Below are 21,814 nucleotides of genomic sequence, written 5' to 3' on the forward strand. Positions count from 1 at the left end.
TGGAACATCAGTGTGCCTGACTATAAAGTCACATCTGACTAGAGTGTTGGGTATGTTATGCCTTATGGGCTGTGGTTGAGTGGCACACTGAGTTTGTGGGCTATGTGTCATTTGGGTTGTGTTGGGAGGTGGAGATTGCTTGCGTTTCTGCTTTGGAGGTCCCTGCTGCTTGGGTAGATTTATATTGCAAGCCTCCGCGAATGTAGGTGTGTGTTTTGTGTTTCTATGTGTGTTTTGGTGGTGAAGGTTTTGAGGGACTATGTGATGAGTGTGGTGTGGTGCAAGTGTTTACCTTCTCCTCTTGACTGTCTAGTCCAGTCTTGGGTGAAGAGAGCTTTGCTTCCAGTTTGGCTATATAAGTGTATCTCTCACAGGTTGTAGTGCTGGGTGGTAGGAGTAGATGGTTGTTTGTGTACATGAGGTAATTGCTGCATTGCCCCAAGATGCTCAGATTAATCAGGTAGACAGGAGAAAACACCGGGAGCTGACCCTTAGACATGCCTGGATAGGTGCTTATTTATTAAGTACTAAAAACTGTTTTCCTCTAGACAAGTGAGGAAACTTGAGTGCTGTAGTAATTTGTAGCTTATTTAGTGCTTACAATGAGTTCTGAGCAAGTGCTGAGCTCAAAGAAACAGATTTGAGTGCTGAAAATAAAAAACTGGCTAGTTCTAAAACAAAATTAAGCTAGAAGGCTTTCCTCCAACACAGAAAGGCTTGGGGGCTCAGAAGCTTACAAACAGTCCTGGATACAGCAAATCTGTATCTGGACTAGATGACTTACAGGAAAGGCAGGAAACAAGCTTACATTTTTTTTTGTAAAGTGGAAAGGGGAAAGGAGGAGCAGAAACTAAGTGGGTTTGCCTTCTCAAATGTTCTCCCTGGATTAGGTAGAATGAGGTAATGACACTAGACTGACTGGGAGGAGTGTCCCAGATCATATTTACAGTAGGGGTGGGCAACTGCAAAGCCACCAAGTATAAAAACAGGATACCAATAGGAAGGGAGTGTGGGAAACAAAAATCAGAACAAACAAACCCAACCAGATGCTTAATGTAGAAAATTTCTAGTTAATACCTCACACACAGTGAAACTAGTTAGAAAAGTATATCAGACAATAAAAGTGCTATAAATAACTCATAAAAATAAGCAAAAACACAGGATACTTAATGTTATATATCACAGATTAGTTTGCTCAGTGCCCTTCCTCCGATTAGCTCAGTGTGAAATGGCAGAAACACTCACAAGTTAACTTCTTAAGTAACAAAGTTGAAACCTGAAAACTTTAAAAAAAAAAAAGCTCGAAAGAACCAATGAGGTGCTTACTCCTAGCCGTAGCCCAGGTAACCCCAATCAGCCAATGACCATAAACACTTCACTCTCACTGAAATACTATACTGGCTTTGGCTAAACTAAGATGGCCTGGAACATGTGCTCAGACAGCCTCTACCAACAAACAACTACCCCCAAAACACAAGCCTGAATATGGACAATGTTACAACTACCCACACTACTTAGGTAGAAAAACTGCAGAAATGTTTAAACAGATAAAGGAGCAAGGAGACTCTATAGAATGCTTTTAACTGCAAACAAGTTATAGGATACACTCCTTGGGAGGAAATCAGAACAAACAAACCCAACCATGTTCTGCCACAGGACTTTTTAGGTTGCAATTCCTAATATCCTTCAAGTGTCCCAAAATGTGCATCTTAACTCCACTTGGTCTGCCCCACATATCACTTCATTGTACTACATCCAAAGCCAATAATGTACACAACCCCACATGACTCACAGTCAAACTTCTCCCTGGAAATAAAAATTCCTACCATTGATCTTCATGCCAGTCAGATTCCTAACCTTCAGTCAAACCTTACAATGTCCACATGTGAACGAGCTCCTTCTTTCCAAAGATATCAGATTACCTAGGCCTGAAGTTCAAAATTTCCTTCAAGTTATTATATCTACCATAACAGAATATGTCTTTGGGAAATAAGTTGCTCTCAGACAAAGAGGAATGTGTTCAATTGCCCCATAACCCTGTTGTCTCAATTCATTACTGCTTGAAATTTTGGAAAGGGGAGAAACATTGGGTTTCCTCACCCCTAAAGATTTAAAGAAATTGCACATTTCAAAACCGAAAGACCCTGTGTTTTATGCAATTTCTAAGGTGCATAAAAATGTTAAGGGATCCACCAGGTAGACCCCGTTGTGACAGGAATTGATTCACATTTGCAAAATGTAGGGATATTTTTCAATAGTCAGTTTAAAAATATTTGTAAAGGGTTCCACCACATATTAGAAACACTTTGGAACTTTGTTAAATGTTAAGGAATTTAATGGAAGGAGAAATTTGTTTTGGGCTACGGTGGATGTTAGTTCACTTTATATAAACATTGATTTAAGATGGTGTTTGGAAACAATAAGCAATGCAATGGGGAGGGACCATGTACCTCTCTTCTGAATTCAGTTTTGGAATTTTGTTTAACTATTTTTGCGCTGGAAATGAAATTCTTATAAAAGAAAGGCACAGCGATAGGGACCCCATTCACTTCTACCCATGACAATCTACATGGGAGATTTTGAAAAGAAATGTTTATACCCCACTAGATTTAGTTCTGAATATGTGGTGGTATATAAAAGCTGTATAGATGTTTTTTTATTTGTAGTGGTAAAAAAGCAGATTTTGTGGAGTTTATGAATGGTTTAAATAAGAATAAGAATAAGCACAACCTAAGGTTTACTTGTGAACTGAATGAAAAATCTATTTAATTTTTGGATGTTGAATTTTATGTACGGGAAGATCTTACTATTCAACAAACCATACAGGAAAAAGACAGTGGTTAATTTCTTCCATGCATCACTCATTTAATTAATTATCTTCATTATGGGGGGGGGGGGTAGAAGGATTTTCCTTAATACTTCTGAAGAGAAATTTAAAGAAGGATTGAATGAGGAAGGGTAGGTTATTGGCTCGTGGGTATTCAGTGGCAATTTTTAATAAGTCTAGAAAGAAACTGGATAAAATGGGAGGGGGAAAAATGTTGTAAACAGTGGAATTAGTACAAACAGTCCAAGGGATATGGTGTAGGTCAGTCTGATAATGACAAAATATTATTTTTTGTTAATAAATATTGACAGTTTTCAAAGACTTTGGAAAATCTAATTATGGGTTTAAGGTATGTTGTACATCAGGATGATGTGGGTAGGGGAATTTTTTCCTAAACACATCATATTCTTTTATGGTACATATAACTTGAAGGAAATTTTGAACTTCAGGCCTAGACAATCTGATCGCTTTGGAAAGAAGGGGTTCATTTGCTTGTGGACATTGTAAGGTTTGTCTGAAGGTTAGGAATCTGATGGGCACTAAGATCAATGGTAAGAATTTTACTTCCAGGGAGAGGTTTAACTGAGTCATGTGGGGTTGTGTACATTATTGGCTATGGATGTAGTACAATAAAGTGGTATGTGGGGCAAACCAAGTAGAAAGTTAAGATACACATTTTGGAACACCTAGGGGATATTAGGAACTGCAACCCAAAAAGTCCTGTGGCAGAACATTTTTATAATGTTCATAATGGCTCAGATGCTCGCTTCTTTTTTTTTTTAGTGTGTTAGCCCAACCATATTTATAGGTTCATAGGTGTTGACCACAAGGGCCTTTTTAAGCCTAACCATGCATCCCAAATCTCTGACAAGTTCTGATACCCTTGATAAGGGTAAGCATGGGCTTGGGAGATGAAACATTTACAAGTTGTCTGTGTCCATTAGAGACACAGATGCCAAACCAGGGATGAATGTCCTGTTTCCCATCCAACTGTCCAAGTTGCACTTGAATTGGGTTAGGGAGAACTCTGCTTCACATGGATGGGGAGCCTGTTCCAGTGACAGGGTAGTCTCTGGGATACATACCGGACTCTCCAGCAAGTCCTATTTATATCACAGGCAATGTTTAAGTCTTTAGAATGGGTAATTCTGATGTTGTTTGTTTTGTGGATATGCAGGCGGCCCATCAGAGTGGGGTCTGATAATGCCCTGTATGCCAGGCATAGATCTCCCCTCAAAAGCCTGTAGGAAACAGAATACAGGGATAAGTCTGCATAGGATACTTTATTATGCCCTGTATTCTTTTAGTGAGAAATCTCTGTGACATTCCAGTTGCTGGATATGCCTGGTTAGGGAGCACTGTACTCAATGACAGGTCTGATGAATGACAAATACACTAGAACAATGACTTCTTTGGACTTGGATACTATACCTTTGTTTAAAAGTTGTGCAAAATAGAATGATTTTTCTCACAACTGCAGACATGTGATGGTCAAAAGCTAGATTACTGTCTATGTGAGTCCCCAAGTCCCTGATTAATGGGTCAACTCTACGTGGTGTGTTGTCAATACGATAGTTTCCAGGGGTGGAAGGATACTATTATGCATTTCTTGCCATTTAGTTTTAGTCCATGGCTCTGACACCAGTTGTTTGTATGTGTCAGCCCTTCATGGAGAACATTTGTGTCAGTGTAGGATTCAAGGACAGCTCCTATTTTTCAATCATCTGCAAATTTAGTCAGCCATAGACCAATGACAATGGCCTTGACTTCAAAAAAGTAAATGCCAAAAAGGAGAGGTCCAAGGGTGATCCCTGAGGGACTCCACCTGTGACTGGCCTCTTTGTAGAGGTGGACTCTCCAATTCTAACTTCCTGGGTCCTGCCTGTGAGCCAGTTGGCTATCCATCCGGTGAGATACGGGTTTGTACCTAACCTCTTGAGTTTATCAACAATGCCAGAGTGGGGTACTGTGTCAAACGTCTTCGGCAGGTCAAGGTAGGCAGTGTGAACCATTCTGCCCTCATCCAATGCTTTGGTGACATTCTCAAGAAGTCCACCAGACTGAGTAGGCATGATCTGCCCTTGACAAAATCAAACTGGGTTGGGTCCAGTGTCTGGAGGTTTACTATATCACTATTGATCATTTCCATGATAATTATTTCCATGGCTTTACATACAAGACTAGTGAGACTTATGAGTCCGTAGTTTCCAGGGCCTGTAAATGGCCCACCTTTGTGCAGAGGGATGACTGTTGCTGTTCTCCATTCATGAGGCACAAAGCCTGTTTGGAGGCTACAGTTAAACAGCACTTCTAGTGGGCCTGATAGATCATGTTTCATGCTATTTTCGAAGGAATCCTGGGATATTGTCTGGGCCCATTGATGCAGTGTTCATAGGTTCATACTACGCTATCTTCCCTAGGGCATTTATAAGCCTAGCCAGAGTGTGTTTGGCTTTCACCACCCATTTTAAAATTAATTTTGCTATGCCCTTTTTCGAGGTTAGTATACTGTGCCTCTGTCTAACAGTGACACAGAAGTGATACCTGGGGTAAACCTACGATCCTCCATCCACTCATCAAGATTCCTCTTGAAGAGAGTCAATGAGGGACTCTGCCTAACCTGGACTGGGATTTTATTCCAGAGTGAAGGGAGCCTCTGGGTTATGAATCTGTCCCTCCAGCATGTCTTATTTATTTCAGTGCTGAGGTTCAAGTCTCAAGCGCGTAGCTCGATGGGATTTGGATTTTCTGAGGTGCAGCATGTCCATTAATTCCAGGTTGGACATGGCTTTATACGTCAGGCACAGATCGCCTCTGAGCAGGCGGTATGCCACTGAGTAGAGCTGGAGTTTCTTTAATCGGGCAGCATATGGCATCTGTTTGAGCCCTTTGATCCTCTTAGTGAGGTACTTTTGGGGTCTTTCCAGTTGCTGCAGGTGTCTGGTAAGGTACATCCCTAAAGGGGCATTGTACTCAATTATGGGCCTGATGAGGGATGAGTAAAGAGGCACGATGACCTCCCCTGATATAGATGTGAATCCCTTCATGATTAGGTGGGCTATATAAAATGTTTTTCTAACCACTTTGGCCACGTGGTTGTCAAATGAGAGATTGCTATCAACTTGGGTCCCCAGGTCCCTAATTACTTCTTCCGTATTTAATGGATTACCACCTATGTGGTAATTTGTGGGCACTTTGTTTTTGCCAAAGGGGATGACTATACACTTTTTGGCGTTTAGCTTGAGGCCATGGCTCTGGCACCAGTTGTCTGTTTCTACGAGGCCCTTTTGGAGGATGCTTGTGTCGGCTGGAGTCTCGATTATGGCACCCAGTTTGCAGTCATCTGCGAACTTGGTCAGCCACAGTCCTTCCGTGTTTGCCTGTACCTCTGAGAAATATATACCGAACAGGAGAGGTCCCAGGACTGAGCCTTGTGGGACGCCACTTGTAACTGGTTTGGAGTCTGACATGGCTCCAGCAATTCTAACCATGTGGGTTCTGTCCTTGAGCCAGTTTGCAACCCATCTAATGACATAGGGGTTTATATTTAAGCTGGTGAGCTTATCTATAATGCCCGAGTGGGGTGTTGTATCGAAGGCTTTTGTGAGGTCCAGGTAGGCTGTGTGGACCACCTTCCCCTCGTCAATGGCCTTGGTAACTGTTTCAAAGAAATCAACCAGGTTTAAGAGGCAGGATCTGCCCTTAACAAAGCTGAACTGGGTAGGATCCAGTGTCTGTAGGTCCCCAATATATTTTTTTATGAGGTCCATGATGATCCTTTCCATAGCTTTCCAGACCATGCTAGTTAGGCTTATTGGGCGATAGTTTCCAGAATCCATTGAGGCACCACCTTTGTGGAGAGGGACCACTGTTGCTGTACGCCACTCTTTGGGTACATATCCTGTGGTAAGGCTGAGATTGAACAGTAGTTTTATGTTTGGGTTTAGCTCTTCTTGGAGTTCATGTAGGACGCAGCCCAGGACACCGTCTGGTCCCATTGATGCTGTGTTTTTTGCTTTGGAGAGGGCAGCTCTTACCTGAGCATCTGAGATGTCAGGGGGGCAGCACTCTGCTGAGATAGATATTTGCCCTTTTGGTGGGGAGGGGGGGGGTTTGCACTGAACCTGTCAGCTAGGATGTTGGCAATGTCTGTGGGTTTGGTGTATTTTTTGTCATTTTGGACTAATTCTGAGCATATCTGGGAATTCCCACCCAGGTTCCTAACATAACTAAAGAAAGCCTTGTGATTATCCTTAGTGTCCTGTGCAATTTTTCTCTCGAAGCTGGGCTTAGACGATTTTATGAGTGCCCGTAGTTTTTTGCCAACACTGATCAGAGATGCCTTCCCTTTTTGGGATTTTGCTCTATCATGTAGTAGCTTCCTCCTTCTATTGTATAGTTTGTTTATAGCTGGGGTCCACCAGACAGGACGTCTGCCTTTGGAGGATTGGGTCTTGGTTTTATTTGGGATTGCATGATCCATGCATTCCTGAAGGTGTTCACAGAATGCGTTTATAAAGGATTCTGCGGTCTGGGCCGTATTTTCCACAGGCCCGGGGACTTTGAAGGATTCCACCTCGATTTTGAGGAGTGTGAAATTTGCTTTAGAGAAGTTTTTCACTGTGGTTTTCTGGGCAGGGAGTGGGGTCAGGATGTGAATATCCAGTGAGATTAGTTTATGGTCTGATCTTACCAGTGAGGGATACACTTCTGGTCTGGAGCATAGAGTCCCCATGTTGGTGATGATCAGGTCCAGTATGTTTTCCCTTCTTGTGGGAGTGGTAAGTTGTTCCATAGCATTTGAGTTTATAAATTCTAGGAACCTTTGAGCTAGGGTGTTGGAGCTAGAGTAATGCTCCCAGTCTATGTTTGGGTAGTTGAAGTCACCCAATACAATGGTGTTTGGAGAGACCTTCATATTTTCCAGTGTTCTCAGGAAGGTCAAGTGTGATTTCTGGGTTTGGGAGGGTGGTCTGTAGCAGGCTATAAACTGGAAGGCAGTTTTACCCACGGTTAGTTGCACATGGATAGTCTCTGATGCTTCGTGCTGTGCCACCAACCTGGAGGTGTGGGTATCTTTGACGAATATTGATACTCCCCCTCCTTTTCTGGTTCGGTCCAAGTTTTCGGGCCGAAAAGCATGGTATGAGGTATAACCTGGTAGTGCTGGGGTGCTCTCGGGAGCCTTGAACCAGGTTTCTGTTACTGCACAGATATCGATGTTCTCCATGCTAAGGAGAGTTTCGAGTGCATGCATCTTGAGGTTTAGACTTCTGGCGTTGAGTAGCATTACTCAGTTTCTTATCCCTTGTGATACCTATGGAGGTGGGTTTGTCTTTTGAGCCTTGCCTAAAAATGGCACTATGGGGGTAGCAAGAGCCTTTGCCAATATCCGAAAGCCCAGGGGTGACAGGTGCAAGCCGTCCCTAGCGAAGCATTGTGGCTTGTCAAGCATGTCATCCCAGCCTGACAGGCATTGGATCCCCTTTGAATGACACCAATACTTAAGCCAATTGTTGAAATTGATCATCTTGTCTTCATATTGTAGCATTATTCTTGGTGAGGGTAAGATGCTACTCAAGGTCAGGGTCATACCGGCCTGGGCCACATGCTCAGAGAGCTTTTCTATGTCTCTTTTCATGTAGTCCAGGGAGGTACATCTCAGGTCATTCACACCAGCATGGACAATGACTGAGTCATATTTGTACTTGCCTTGGAGTGACCTGAGTGCTTGTGTTATGTGGCGGATCCTAGCGCCCGACAGGCAGCTCACCATGACCTTCTCCTTGTTCAGCCTGATGAGCGGGACATCAGTGTGCCTGACGATAGAATCACCTTAGTGCATCATTAAGGACATGTTCCCTAGTGATAACAGGGAGAATTATATTTGAGGGTATTTCCTGACGGAAGTTTGAGAGAGAGAGAGGGGGGTAAAGGTAGAGCTGAATTTATCAACCAATAGGTTTGCTACATCTTCTAGCTCAGTATAGGTGGCTCCATTTACAATGAACTCTGCACACAATTGTGTATTGCCTTTGAAGCTGCGGACATAGCTAAAGAATGCTTTGCTGTTGTCCTTGGCCTGGGAGGCCAAATGTACCTTAAATTTGGCTTTGGTAGACCATTTTTCCTCTGAGTTGGTTGTTCAGTTTGGTGAGTGCTTTTATCCTGATGGATGCTGCAACTCCCAATTTTTGCCATGATTTTCTTCCTTCTGCTTTACAGCTTACTGACTTTGTGATTCCACCAGAGTGGCTTGTTTTTTGAGTTAATTCTGTATTTTTTTCAAGTGGGTACAGCTGCCTCTATGCAGCTATTAACATGCTTGTACAGGGTTTTTATGAACAGTTCTGCATAGGCAGCAGTGTTTTCAGGGTTTATAGGGGCTTGAAATTTTACCAGGTTATCACTTAATATCAGGCAGTTAAGCCTTAGATTACTTCCTGAATATTTCAGGTCTAGTCGAGGATCCAGGTTTTATTTTTACTTCAAAGGAGATCATTTTGTGGTCTGACCTTATCAGGGATGATATTACAGTAGGGGGTGTGCAACACTCTCCCATATTAGTGAGGGCCAGATCCAGTATGGTTGCACCACTGGTTAGTGTATTGACAATCTGGTCCAGGAAGTTTATGTTTACAAAATCCAGGAATCTGTGCCTGTACATTTAGTGTTGTATAGGATTCCAAGTTAATAGTGCAGTAATTAAAGTTGTCCATGAATATGGTATGGGGTTGGATGGTGTTTCTAATTAGTTTAAATATATGACATGGGTTTCCAGGGTCATAGAGGGGGGACCTATAGCTTGCAAGGAAGTGGTATTGGATTTTACCTATGGTGATCTGAACATGGAGGAGCTCCAGTGCACTGTCCTGTTTGACCAGCCTTGAGGTATATTTATTTTTTATGTGAATCGAGACACCTCTGCCTTTATTCCCTTTTCTGTATAATAGCTGGTCTAAATGTGTGGAAGGGGTTATAACCTTGCACTTTTGGTGTGCTCTCTGTGGCTTTAAACCATGTCTCAGTGACCGCACAGGCATCAACATTCTCTAGGTTGAAGAGAGCTTCTAGGGAGTGGAGTTTTTTTATTTAGAGGGGATGACTTTGTTAGGAAATTAAATGAACTTGAAAGCAAATGATATTAAATTATAAAACTTTACATCCTAGAGGTTTAAATATGGAAGTTAACTTTTTTAACTCAAGTAAGTTTTTTTGAAGAGTATTAGATGGAACAGGAATGTTTTGTAAAATTAAATTTATTACTTTTTTATAATGTATGCAAGTTATTATTTATAATATTATTTGGAACACTTATCAGTGAAACTGATAATCAATATGAATTATTTGTTTAATTAAATACTTGTTAACTGGGTCCAACTAGTATAAATGTCACCTTTGGCTGGAAGTAAATTATCCTGAGAAGGAGAATGGCTGAGATACCAGATTGACATGCTCTTGGAATAAACTAAGGTGTCTGAACAGCCTTGTGCTTCTTGTGTATTTTTAGAAGCCAGTATAAACAGCCAATCAGTTAAACTCCCTGTAGAAAAAAATACATAAAATGAAATCATATTTAGAAGTCTTCCTGTATAGATCAAAAGTTAGAGTAAGCCAGGACATGTCAATGTTAGGCACACTGAACTTTACTTGCAGTGTGATGCAGCCAGCCAGAACATTCACCAGGTCTTTAACTAAGAGGAGGCCAGAAAAAAACACAATTGGATAAGAATCCCAAAAAGATTAAGGATGACTTGAGGTTTTGGAAAACTTTCTTAGACCAGTTAAGCTGGGTTGCATTATGGCAAACAAACTGGGTAAATTTAGACTTAACAGAACTATTTACAAATGTAGCAGTTGGCAAGGAAATGGGATGATATGATGTGAAAAAATGTTTTTTTGGAGAGATGGTTGGCTAGATGGCCGAAGTCAGTCAAGAAAGATATTACTTTTGTAAAAATCCTACCAATACGGGTGGTAGTGTATATTTGGCAAAATGATTTTAAGAACAAAGAACTAATGTCCAGTTCTGACAACCAGGCAGCTGTACAAATTATTAGAAGGAGGTCTCCTTGATCCCTTAGAATTCCATCAGTAGAATAATCCAAAAAATAGATGTACACAGCAACGAAAATCTGCGGATCCACCAATAAGTGCCACACTACCAGGTATAAATCCAATTTTAGTATGTTTATGTATATTATATGTGAACAGGTTCCTTTATATTAAGCGCTATTAAGCAAGTGTAAATGCTTCTTTAAGAAGGTGAGATTTTTTTGGCGCCAAACAAGTTTTTTAAACTGAATTTAGTGGTTGGCGTTTTAGTTCTGAAGAAGCCCAGTTGTTATGGGTGAAAGCACTTAACTCAGTTTTATTTGCTACATGTTTTTGGTCTTGGTTCGTTGTCAGTTCGTCCTTGTGTCTCAATAAATTGGATTTATACCTGGTAGTGTGGCACTTATTGGTGGAGCCACAGATTTTCGTTGCAGAATTCCATCAGTAATGAAACAACTACTGCTGCTAAGTTTAAGAATCATCTTGATGTTTTCTGCTAAGCACATACCTGATAGTAAGCCTATGCAGTCTACAGCTTTGCAGATTTTGAACTTTGGCATCAGAGGCTCACCGCTGCCTACACTGATCCTGCCACAAATAAGGCTCCTTGGTGAAGACCGATGTTGCATGTGCTACTCAACTCATGGGCACAAATATCAGAAGAGTTTAAGCTTCAGCATTTGCAAAATTAAAAACAAATTATCTGAGACAGAGCAATGAGAATAGACAGTGGTCTTGGATTTTATCATACACTTTACATTATAAAGGTGCTCTTTTGGACATTCCCCATCTTTAATTCATGTCCAAGTCACAGCACTAGGCTAGTTAGGTGGCTGAGGTTTCCCAGTTAGCCAAAACACTGGATCATAAAACAATTAGCCAAAGGCTGGATATCCATAAATGTCTACTGCATCTCCACCTAATGATGCACAGACTCCAAGGAACCTCTAGGGTTTCAATTATTGCCTCTTCTAATTAAAGAAGTAAGAGAGTCAGTTAATGATTTCCACAAATCAGCAATTTGGGCATAATTATTCACTTGGATGTATGCCGGGGCCCTCAGGGTCAATTAGTTATTGCAGCCAATATGCTGGTCAGTTGTAGTGATAAACAATCTTGTTTAAATTTGGCTAAAGAAGTCTAAAACAGATCAAAAGGGTTGGGGATAATTGACTCAATTACAGAAGGTAAAAAACTCTGGCACTATGCTCGGTTCAATTGAGTCCTAGCTTTACAGAAGCTGTAAACAGACATACAGAAACACCAACTGATATTTCAACAGCCCAGCAGCCAACCCATCTCTCGCAGATGTTAAATATATGATCAAACATTTTCTGTCTAGCCAGGGCATTGCAATAGGGGGATACACTTTCCATTCAAGTAGAACAGATAGCTTCTGACCTAGCCAGGTAAGTGCATTCTATTGAAATATTAAAGAACACAGATGGGAATGAAATGCCATTCAAGCTACATAAGATATCGAAACATGGTATATTCTTCTGAGGTCCACACTTCCTCTTGGTCATTGGTCACTCCAACAGCCCTCAGGGCTGCCACAAGTCAAAGACTTTGTCTTGATCTCCTAATGGAGAGGCATTCAAAGATTGTTGTGGCTTCAAGCTGCTGCTATTGCTGGAGAAGCAATTCAACATGAATAGAGCCTCCACTGCATTAATTATTCCCCTGGGAGGCAATTAAGTCTATATCTCCAAATGAATTCTCCTCAGCAAAATACTGGCCAATTTAAATAAACTACACAAGAGCCCTCCCGACATGTTAATAGCTTGGTCTTCCATGTGGCCAAGAATATCATGTTTTGCAGCAAAGAAACAAGCTGCAATTGAAATCACCTGCAGGTCTTTGAATCACAGAATAGCCAGAGCATTTAAAAACATAGGTTTTGATGTGACTGAACACCCTGACCTGAACAAACTTGAACCAGATTTTCAAAGCATGGCTGGTGTCCACCTAAATAAACAGATCTTACCCTTTTTCACTGAACAGCTAGCAATGCAAGCAGAAAATATCATTTCAATAAGTTCTGCTATTCAAGGTAATTCAGACTTCAGCACTAGGGTAGGAAGGGGGGGGCACCATGTGCATGTTGGTGGGCCCAGGCCACTCCGGCCTCCTGTTATTCCCCATTCTCCTTTTCCAAATATCAGACAGTTGTTTTATTATTAGAAGAAAATAAGGACAATGTAAGTCAGGAGTCATATTAGAGCCAAGAAGGCATTGTCCATGCTCCTGGTTGGAGAAAGATTTGGATGGAATAGGCAGGGGTATGCCAACTGGCATCAACTGATATATACTAATGTTAGCATTAAATGTTGGTATTAAAGGTTACAATTTGATAAGTTTAGGATTCAAAAGATCAGTTAATTGTGTACTGATTAATACTCTGTATTGTTTTCATTGTGGAATCTGGGACATCTGTGTTTGACAACAAGATTCTATTAAACTATTACCATAGATAGTCAGTTACTAACTGTTATAGGGGGCAAGATGGTACATGCTCTCATCTAAAAGCAGGAAAGCAAAGCAAAATATGCACAAAATTAAGCATAGCCTAATTGCCTAAACTAACTTGTACAGTAAGTAATAATGAAGCACTTACATCAAATCAAGTGTTACCAAGTCTGCTCCACAGAGGAGTTTCCAAACTCCTTGTCATGGGTTATTTTGCCAAGCAGATGGAATTGCTATGCATCATTTTACTTTCCCTTGTCACAACTGCAACTAGACATAATTAATTCCATACACATTATACCCAGCATGTTCCTAGAAACTATCCTAGTTGTATCAGAAGTATTTTTGTACCATACATTCAGTTACATACTCAGTGATGTTGATTATTAGCAAAATTAGCTGGTCTTCTATCTGCAGCCTAGAAAATACATAAAAAGTTAATTTTAAAGAGAGCTGTACTACTCAAAGTACTAAGTGTTCATTAATATCCAAGTTTGGGAAACAGTCTCAAAGTTTATGGCCTAAGAAGAAGAATATGTGATCAGGGGAAGTCAGTGTATTTTGAAATCTCTGTAGTTCTAAAGTATTGTCTGAACAGGGTTCACAACTAGTGTTAATTTTAATTTGAGTACAAGAGTTTTGTTTATAAGTGTCAAAAGGAGAATGTCTATGCAGTGTTGTACAGGAAGTTGGGTTACTTGTTTAAGGGTGACAATGATGTACGGTCTATGCAGAGCAGAATGAAATGACAAAACCTGCTCGAGATCTGCAAGTCACTGAGGGTTTTCTTTCAGGAATATGCCAGAAGTAGTAGACCATATACTAATTGTAGCAGTAGGAGATTTTCACCTATTGTGGCTCTGTCTTCAGGAGAAATGAAATCAGATTTATGTGGCAGCCACAGTCATTTTAATTTATTTTTAAGTTACTGACATGAAGTGACAGTTAAACAGTATTAAGAGTCAAGTCTAGGTATGTGCAAACAGAAAATGGAGTGCCTAGGACTTATATTTTTTATGTCTTCAGGCAGGTGTATTGAACTAGGCATGTCTACATATACAACTATAATAATCAGAACAGCTCCTGTAAATGAATAATCAAAAGTACACCTTACAGCCACCTGAAGGCTTACAGACTCCGCATTATAGATCACAGAAATCAAATCTTCTAGAGCCCATATATAAATATATACATAAACTAAACTTTGATGGAATAGCATAAGACTTCGATAATTAAGAGTCATCGGTGGCAAAATAGAGTATAAGCTCTCTAAGCATATCTAAATATTCGTAACATGACTGTAACATTAACTTTAGTCAAATGTATATATTTTCTTACTCACTATAAACACCATGGCACAGAATTGTATAATTTTTGTACTTTAAAGATTTATTTGATTATTGTTTGCAAACCCCAGACTGAGCCTAAAAATAGTCCACTTGGATCAGTGTTCGACTTATTCAACAAATACATGCACACATAAATAAACCTCAGTGGTACCAAAGGCATGTTGAAAGCCTCAGAAGTTATTGTATTAAAGCAAAATATTTTACTTCAAATTTGTACAGCAAATCAGTTCTAAATAGCAAACAGTAAAGATTGCCTTGGATTCTTACACTGAGCTCTAACATGTTCTGAACAAGGAAAGGCTCTTCCACACAATCTGGAACTTATTTGTGAAAGTCTCCACTTCAGTGGAAAATACCCTATATAGTCCATTTTGTGAGTTTTCTCCTATTATGTTCACAGTATTAAAATGTATGCCCTAAGGAACAGATACAGAAGACTGCAAAGAGTACCTTCCTTATTACAATTTCTGATTGTGAAGGCAGAAAATTGGAACATTGGAAAAAGGAACATTCACCCTTGTCGGAAAAAAGGACTCTCTCCATTTTTATTTGTTCAAAACCTTATGTCCACAGTTTGTTCAAGTATGAATTCTGACCTTATGCTGTTCACCAAAGTGGGCCAACGATGATACTTCAGCATTTTCAGACAAAAGCTACAGTCCTCTGTCATTTTTGTAGTATTTGGAAAGGAGGGTAGAAATAGAAGGCAAAGTCTCAATTGCCAGGGGATTCTGGCTCCATTCCATAATGGAAGCCTGTGACTTGGGTTCCATCTTAGTGTTGGCCAGCTGGGTGATTTTATATCCGTTAAGTACCTTCACTAATAAAGCTCTCTAGGCATTTAGGTTCATAGTTAAGTACAAGGTTATCTGCCCATGGGCATTTATAAGCCTAGCCACAGAGTGATGGCTTTCGCCTCCCCATTAGATTAGTAACCTGGGCCTCTGTGAACAGGGCTCCTGAAGAGATCCCAGGGTAGCACTTACGATTACCCATCCACTCATCAAGATTTCTCTTGAAGAGGATTACAGAGGAGCTCTGTTGAATATGGATTGGGATTCTATTCCAGAGTGAGGGGAGTCGCTGGGACAGGAATCTATCCCTCCAGCATGTCCTGTTTATTGTTTTACATAGGTTCAAGTCGCTAGAATGAGTGGTTCGGAGGGATCTTGTTTTTTTGAGGTGAAGCATGTCCATTAGTTCATGGTATGACATGGCCCTATAGGTCAGGCACAGGTCACCTCTGAGCAGACGGTAAGCGACTGAGAAGAGCTGGAGCTTTTTTAGTCGTGCTTCATAGGGTAATTGTTTAAGGCCCTTAATCCTCTTAGTGAGGTACTTCTGTGGTCTTTCTAGTTGTTGCAGGTGTCTAGTGAGGTACATCCCAAATGGGGCATTGTACTCTACTATGGGCCTAATGAGTGAGGAGTAAAGAGGCACAATCACCTCCTTGGATCTGGATGAGAAACCCTTTGTGATCAGGTGTGCCACATAGGATTTCCTGACCGTTTTAGCTATGTGGCTATCAAAGGCGAGCATGCTATCTACTTGGGTGCCCAGGTCCCTAATTACTTCAAGATATGACTTCTCTTTTGATGACTTCCACTGAAAGAGAATCGTGTGTCAGCCTCCATACTGGAAGCTGAAGTCTCAGAATCTAAGGAGGGGTTGATGCTTTTTTTTTTCAATGGATTCAGTACGCTTTTGAACAAGATTATTTTTTTCCTGCTTTAGTTGACTGCACTTGATATTTCTTCTCGGACTGCTTCTATATCAACTGCAAATGTTTCTCCATCAAAATTAAAGCCAAAACCTCTCAACTTATTGGCAGGATTTAAATTTTATAAATACCATTCTTACAGACTTTATATTTAAGCCTAAACAGAAAAGGTACTTTGAAAGTCTTCTGGGGCTGTCTACCCTACTGGTATTTGCTTACAGACTGTCACAAATCCTTTAGAGTCTACAAAAAAGAAACCCAAAAATATAAAAATGAGTACATTTTTGAAGCCACAGATATAATACAAGCTGTGCTGCACAGCAGAAATTCACTGTGATGAGTAAGGGGATATGCAGCACAAAATGCAGGGAAGAAATGAAGATAACATGAAACAGCATGAGATATACAAGGTAAATAAAAGTGCATCTGCATTTCTAGATGGGAGATTACACCAATCTGGTTGCTATAACCAAATACTATTCTCTATTGTTAACAGTGGCTTCTAACTGAATATCTGTAATATGTGCTATTATTTTATGACTTAAATCCATACTGTTTTGCCATAAATCACAAAATTGTGAATGCTGTTTAGAGACTTACAGAGGTGGGTTAAATGTACATTTACAAATGTCTGCACAAGCAAATGCACAGAAATACAGTGGATATAAAAGGTGTACACACCCCTGTTAAAATGCCAGGTTTTTGATATACAAAAATGAGATCACAGTAAATCATTTCAAAACTTTTCCCACCTTTAATGTGACATATAACCTGTACAATTCAATTGAAAAACAAATCCGTTAGGGGAAAAAATATAAAAAATAAAAAAAAATGTACAATAAGCTGGGTTGCATAAGTGTGCACACCCTTAAACTAATACTTTGTTGAAGCACCTTTTGATTTAATTACAGCATTCAGTCTTCTTGGGTAGGAGTCTATCAGCATGGCACGTCTTGACTTGGCAATATTTGCCCACTCTTCCTTGCCAAAGCACTCCAAATCTGTCAGATTGCGAGTGTATCTCTTGTGCACAGCCCTCTTCAGGTCACCCCACACATTTTCTATAGGATTCAGGTCTGGGCTCTGACTAGGCCATTCCAAAACTTTAATTTTCTTCTGGTGAAGCCATTCTTTGGTTGATTTAGATGTATGCTTAAGGTCATTGTCGTGTTGAAAGGTGAAATTCCTCTTCATCCAGCTTTCTAGCAGACACCTGAAGGTTTTGGGCCAAAAGGGACTTGTATTTGGAACTATTCATAATTCCCTCCACCTTGACTAAAGCCCCAGTTCCAGCTGAAGAAAAGCAACCCCAAAGCATGATACTGCCACCATGCTTCACCGTGGGGATGGTGTTCTTTTGGGGATGCAAAGTGTTGTTTTGCATCAAACGTTCCTTTTGGAATTCTGGCCAAAAAGTTGAACCTTGGTCTCAAACCATAACATTTTCCCATGTTTTTGGGAGACTTTATCAATTGTTTTGCAAATTTTAGCAGGGCATGGATGTTTTTCTGTGAAAGAAAAGGCTTCCGTCTTTCAACCCTACCCCATAGTCCAGACATATGGAGAACACGGGAGACTGTTGTCACATGTAGTACACAACCAGTACTTGCAGGAATTCCTGCAGCTCCTTCAGTGTTGCTGTAGGTCTCTTGGCAGCCTCCCTGACAGTTTTTGTCCTGTCTTTTCATCAATTTTGGAGGGGAATCAGGTTCTTTGCAATGTCATTGTTGTCCCAGATTTCCTCCACTTTTTTATAACCGTCTTCACTGTGTTCCACGGTATATCCAATGCTGTGGAAATTTTGTACCCTTCTCCTGACTAATACCTTTCAACAATGTGATCCCTATGATGCTTTGTAAGCTCTGTGAACCACGGCTTTTGCTGTAGCAGGCAACTGAGTAAGTCAGGAAAATCCTACTAGGACAGCTAAACTTTATTTCGGGTTAATCAGTCTCTCTTTAATTAATGGCAGGTGTATACCCAAGAAGACTGAATGCTGTAATTAAATCAAAAGGTGTTTCAACAAAGTATTAGTTTAAGGGTGTGCACACTTATATAACCAGCTTATTGTACGTTTTTTATTTTTTTATATTTTTTCCCCTAACAGATTTGTTTTTCAATTGAACTGTACAGGTTATAGGTCTCATTTTTTTTAATCAGAAAAAACTGGCATTTTAACAGGGGTGTGTACACTTTTTATATCCACTGTACATACAAACACATATGCACATGTTCATTAGGTGGTACAGTGGATAGCACTGTCACCTCACATAAACAGGCCGTCCTGGTTGATTCTTGGCTGGTCTGTCCTCTGTGTAGAGAATACATGCTGTCCCTGCATACATGTGGACATTCTCTAGGTAGTTTAGATTCCTCCCACTTCCAAAGGAAATGAGGCAGGTTTGACTGGTGGCTCGAAATTCTATCTAGGTGTGTGTTCCATTCCCTACTTGCCTTGTAAACTCTGTGGATTGCATCATACCTTCACAGGTTCACTACAGGAGTCAGATGAGACTCATGAGTGTGGATGCAAATGTTCATTATATACATTCTTATATACCAACACACACACACACATATACATAAATATATGTGCTGTACTAGTGTAAAGCACATTTTTCTTACCTTAGCATGTTTAATTTCAAGTTCAGTCATTTCAATGAAATTTTTACGAAATGCAGCTACTCTTCTTCCTTTGAAAGATGTAAGTTCTGTAAATACAAAAACATCCACATTTACAAACTTGAGAACACTAAAGTTACTTGTCTCAAAGGTAACAGTGGGTAAATAAAATTTTTTTTAAGTACATGCAAAGTAGAAATATTGTCTACTGTGTTCTGAAATATCGTTGCTTACAAATATAAGGAGTGCAAAAATGTTCTCCACTACATATTCTGTAGGGTGCTAGTAAAAAGTTGGCACTACGGTAATTACCACAACTTCATAGGCTTACTGGCGTTAAGCCATAATTATTCTTAAACACAGATGAGTACTTTGTGCCTAATTCAAGCAGTCCCTGGTGTACTGTGCCAAGGAACACCTAAATCCAGCAAAGCGGATCAGCATTATGGTACTTAAAAACAATGCTGATCTTGAAATGAAAGTACTGATCTAAAAATACTCCCTGTACATGTACTATCATTGTAAAGTTCTTCATACAGTAGGTCCAACCAGCAAGATCTTCTCTCTCCTGCATTTCTGCCTACTGTAAAAAAAAAAAAAAAAAAAAACAAAAAAAACATTAGCACCTATTTTAGAACAGTCAAGATGCTCCTCACCACATCACATGACAATGCCCAAACCTCATGCTTTACAACACACACCACTAATATTCTCAATGTTTGTTGAATGGCATGTACCATAACAGCAGAGTGCCATATATGAGCCTAAAGCACAGACTGTCAATGTACCCATGTGATCAAATCCCAGAGAAAGAAATAAAAACTAAAGGAATGAAAGGCATAAAGCCATGACATTTTAAATTCATGTGGCATGTACCTGAGAAATAAAGATTAATATGGTGCAGTTCAAGAAAATGTGTACAGTTTTACAGTCACTATACTATAATTTTCTCATAAAAGGCAAGTTGTTAGTGGCCAGTGTTTGCAAGTTATATTTGTCCTGGCATTTTAACAGCATATAGTACATAGTATAGTTGTGCAATGTAGTCACTAAAACAGTAAGTCTTTGGTGAAGTAACTTGTACAGTAAATCCATACAAATGAGCTTAGTCCTATGTGAATCACTGGATGTTTCAGATTTTAAGTGATTTTTTTCAACTGTCATTAGTCACTGCTGATCCAGTTCTGGAGGGATCTAAAAGTTGGTGAAAGATGCCCTCTTGTTCTCTGAAGCAACAAACCCAATACAGAGTTGCTATAATCATACTTAAAGTGGCCAGTACTCCTATCAGGGTGTGAAATGAGAAGGATGATGTGGAACAGCTTAGTTTACCCTTTAAACTGTACTTCAAAAATTCTATTACAGGAAACCCATAGAACAAAAGGCACAGACTAAAAGGAAAAGATTTCCATCTAAGGGTCAATAAGAAGATGAACTTACTGAATTAAATGACTACCATAGCAGTTAACTCAGACAACCGTATCATCTTCTCTGATCATAGTCATTTATGCAGTATGTCCTTAAATATGAACAGAAACATCCAAAATAATATTTAAGGAAAGGTTCTCAAACTCAAATTATTTGAGGGCCGCATGAGGGTGACTACATTCAGTTGAGGGCTGATTAAAAAAAAAAGTTGCACATGCTAAAAACACATCCCATTTACTTCTTACTACAAATTTTCCAAAAAGCAACACATTTACAAAATAGAGGAAAGCAGCAAATGTCAAACCTTGGTTCTTTTACATTGCTTTTTGGTGAGAGGCAAAGCCGCCACCATCTCCTACATCCATGCTACATAACCTCAGCTTTGGCCGGCTAAGAACTTGCTGTATTCAACTGGACGTATAAGAGAATTTAAGTACCTTTATCTGCACTTTTTTAAAAAAAAAAATACAGTATTTAAATTGATTTTAACTGTGTGTTGCAGGAATATTAACTGAACTGGAAGTTAGTCAGTGTTTGCTGAATTTTGTTATTTGCTAGTAATTACAGGTGTGGGGGTAGCCACATTCTTTGATTTCCTGTCCTTGCCTATTTAAGTGGTACAGTGTGAAATATTTTCTGCTTAAAAACCTCAGCTTTGGCCGGCTAAGAACTTGCTGTATTCAACTGGACGTATAAGAGAACTTAAGTACCTTTATCTGCACTTTTTTTTTCAAAATAATACAGTATTTAAATTGATTTTAACTGTGTGTTGCAGGAATATTAACTGAACTGGAAGTTTTGACTCTGCTCTTCAGTTAGTCCCACCCACCCTCCCTGTTTTTGTTTTGGTGTTAATCTTAGTGGCCTTGAAACTGCCCGCCCCTCTTGTAAATTTGTGTTTGGATACTCCTTCTGGGCCCATCTCATTTGCTCACTCAACTAAGTGCAGTGAGATCATATTCTGATTTCAGGCACTCCTACTGTGTACAAACAGAGCATCTGGGAAACAGAAAAAAAAATTAAGCTTGTTTCCTGCCTTTCCTGTTAAGTGGTTTAGACTATTTGTAGGCTTCTGAGCCCCCAAGCCCTTCTGTGTTGGAGGGAAGCCTTCTAGCTTAGTTTTTTTTCTTATAGCCAGTTTTCTAGTTTCAGCACTCAAATCTGTTTCTTTGATCTCAGCACTTGTTCAGAAAAAAAAATTTAATCTGCTTTTACTGTACTTGTGTTTCTACCTACTTTATTTTACTTTTGCATCATCTTAAAAGTACTCAAAGTAGCTTATATCCTTCTAGGTTGGGAACTGCTGATTGGGGGCTCAGTGTCTGTTATTCTAAAAGTGTATAA

General features: G+C 39.9%; 1 protein-coding gene across 1 annotated transcript in view; it reads right to left on the reverse strand.

The window, feature by feature from the left end:
* The window catches only part of SNX5 (sorting nexin 5), a 1,365,310-nt gene that overhangs the window by 74,648 nt on the left and 1,268,848 nt on the right, over nucleotides 1-21,814 (reverse strand). Inside the window, 1 exon segment of the mRNA XM_044056982.1 lies at nucleotides 19,046-19,131. Within this exon segment, the coding sequence (XP_043912917.1) occupies nucleotides 19,046-19,131 (86 nt within the window).

This window comes from Protopterus annectens, chromosome 1.part2, assembly GCF_019279795.1.
Source record: "Protopterus annectens isolate FY-2018-M chromosome 1.part2, PAN1.0, whole genome shotgun sequence".
NCBI classification, from domain to species: Eukaryota; Metazoa; Chordata; order Ceratodontiformes; family Protopteridae; genus Protopterus; species Protopterus annectens.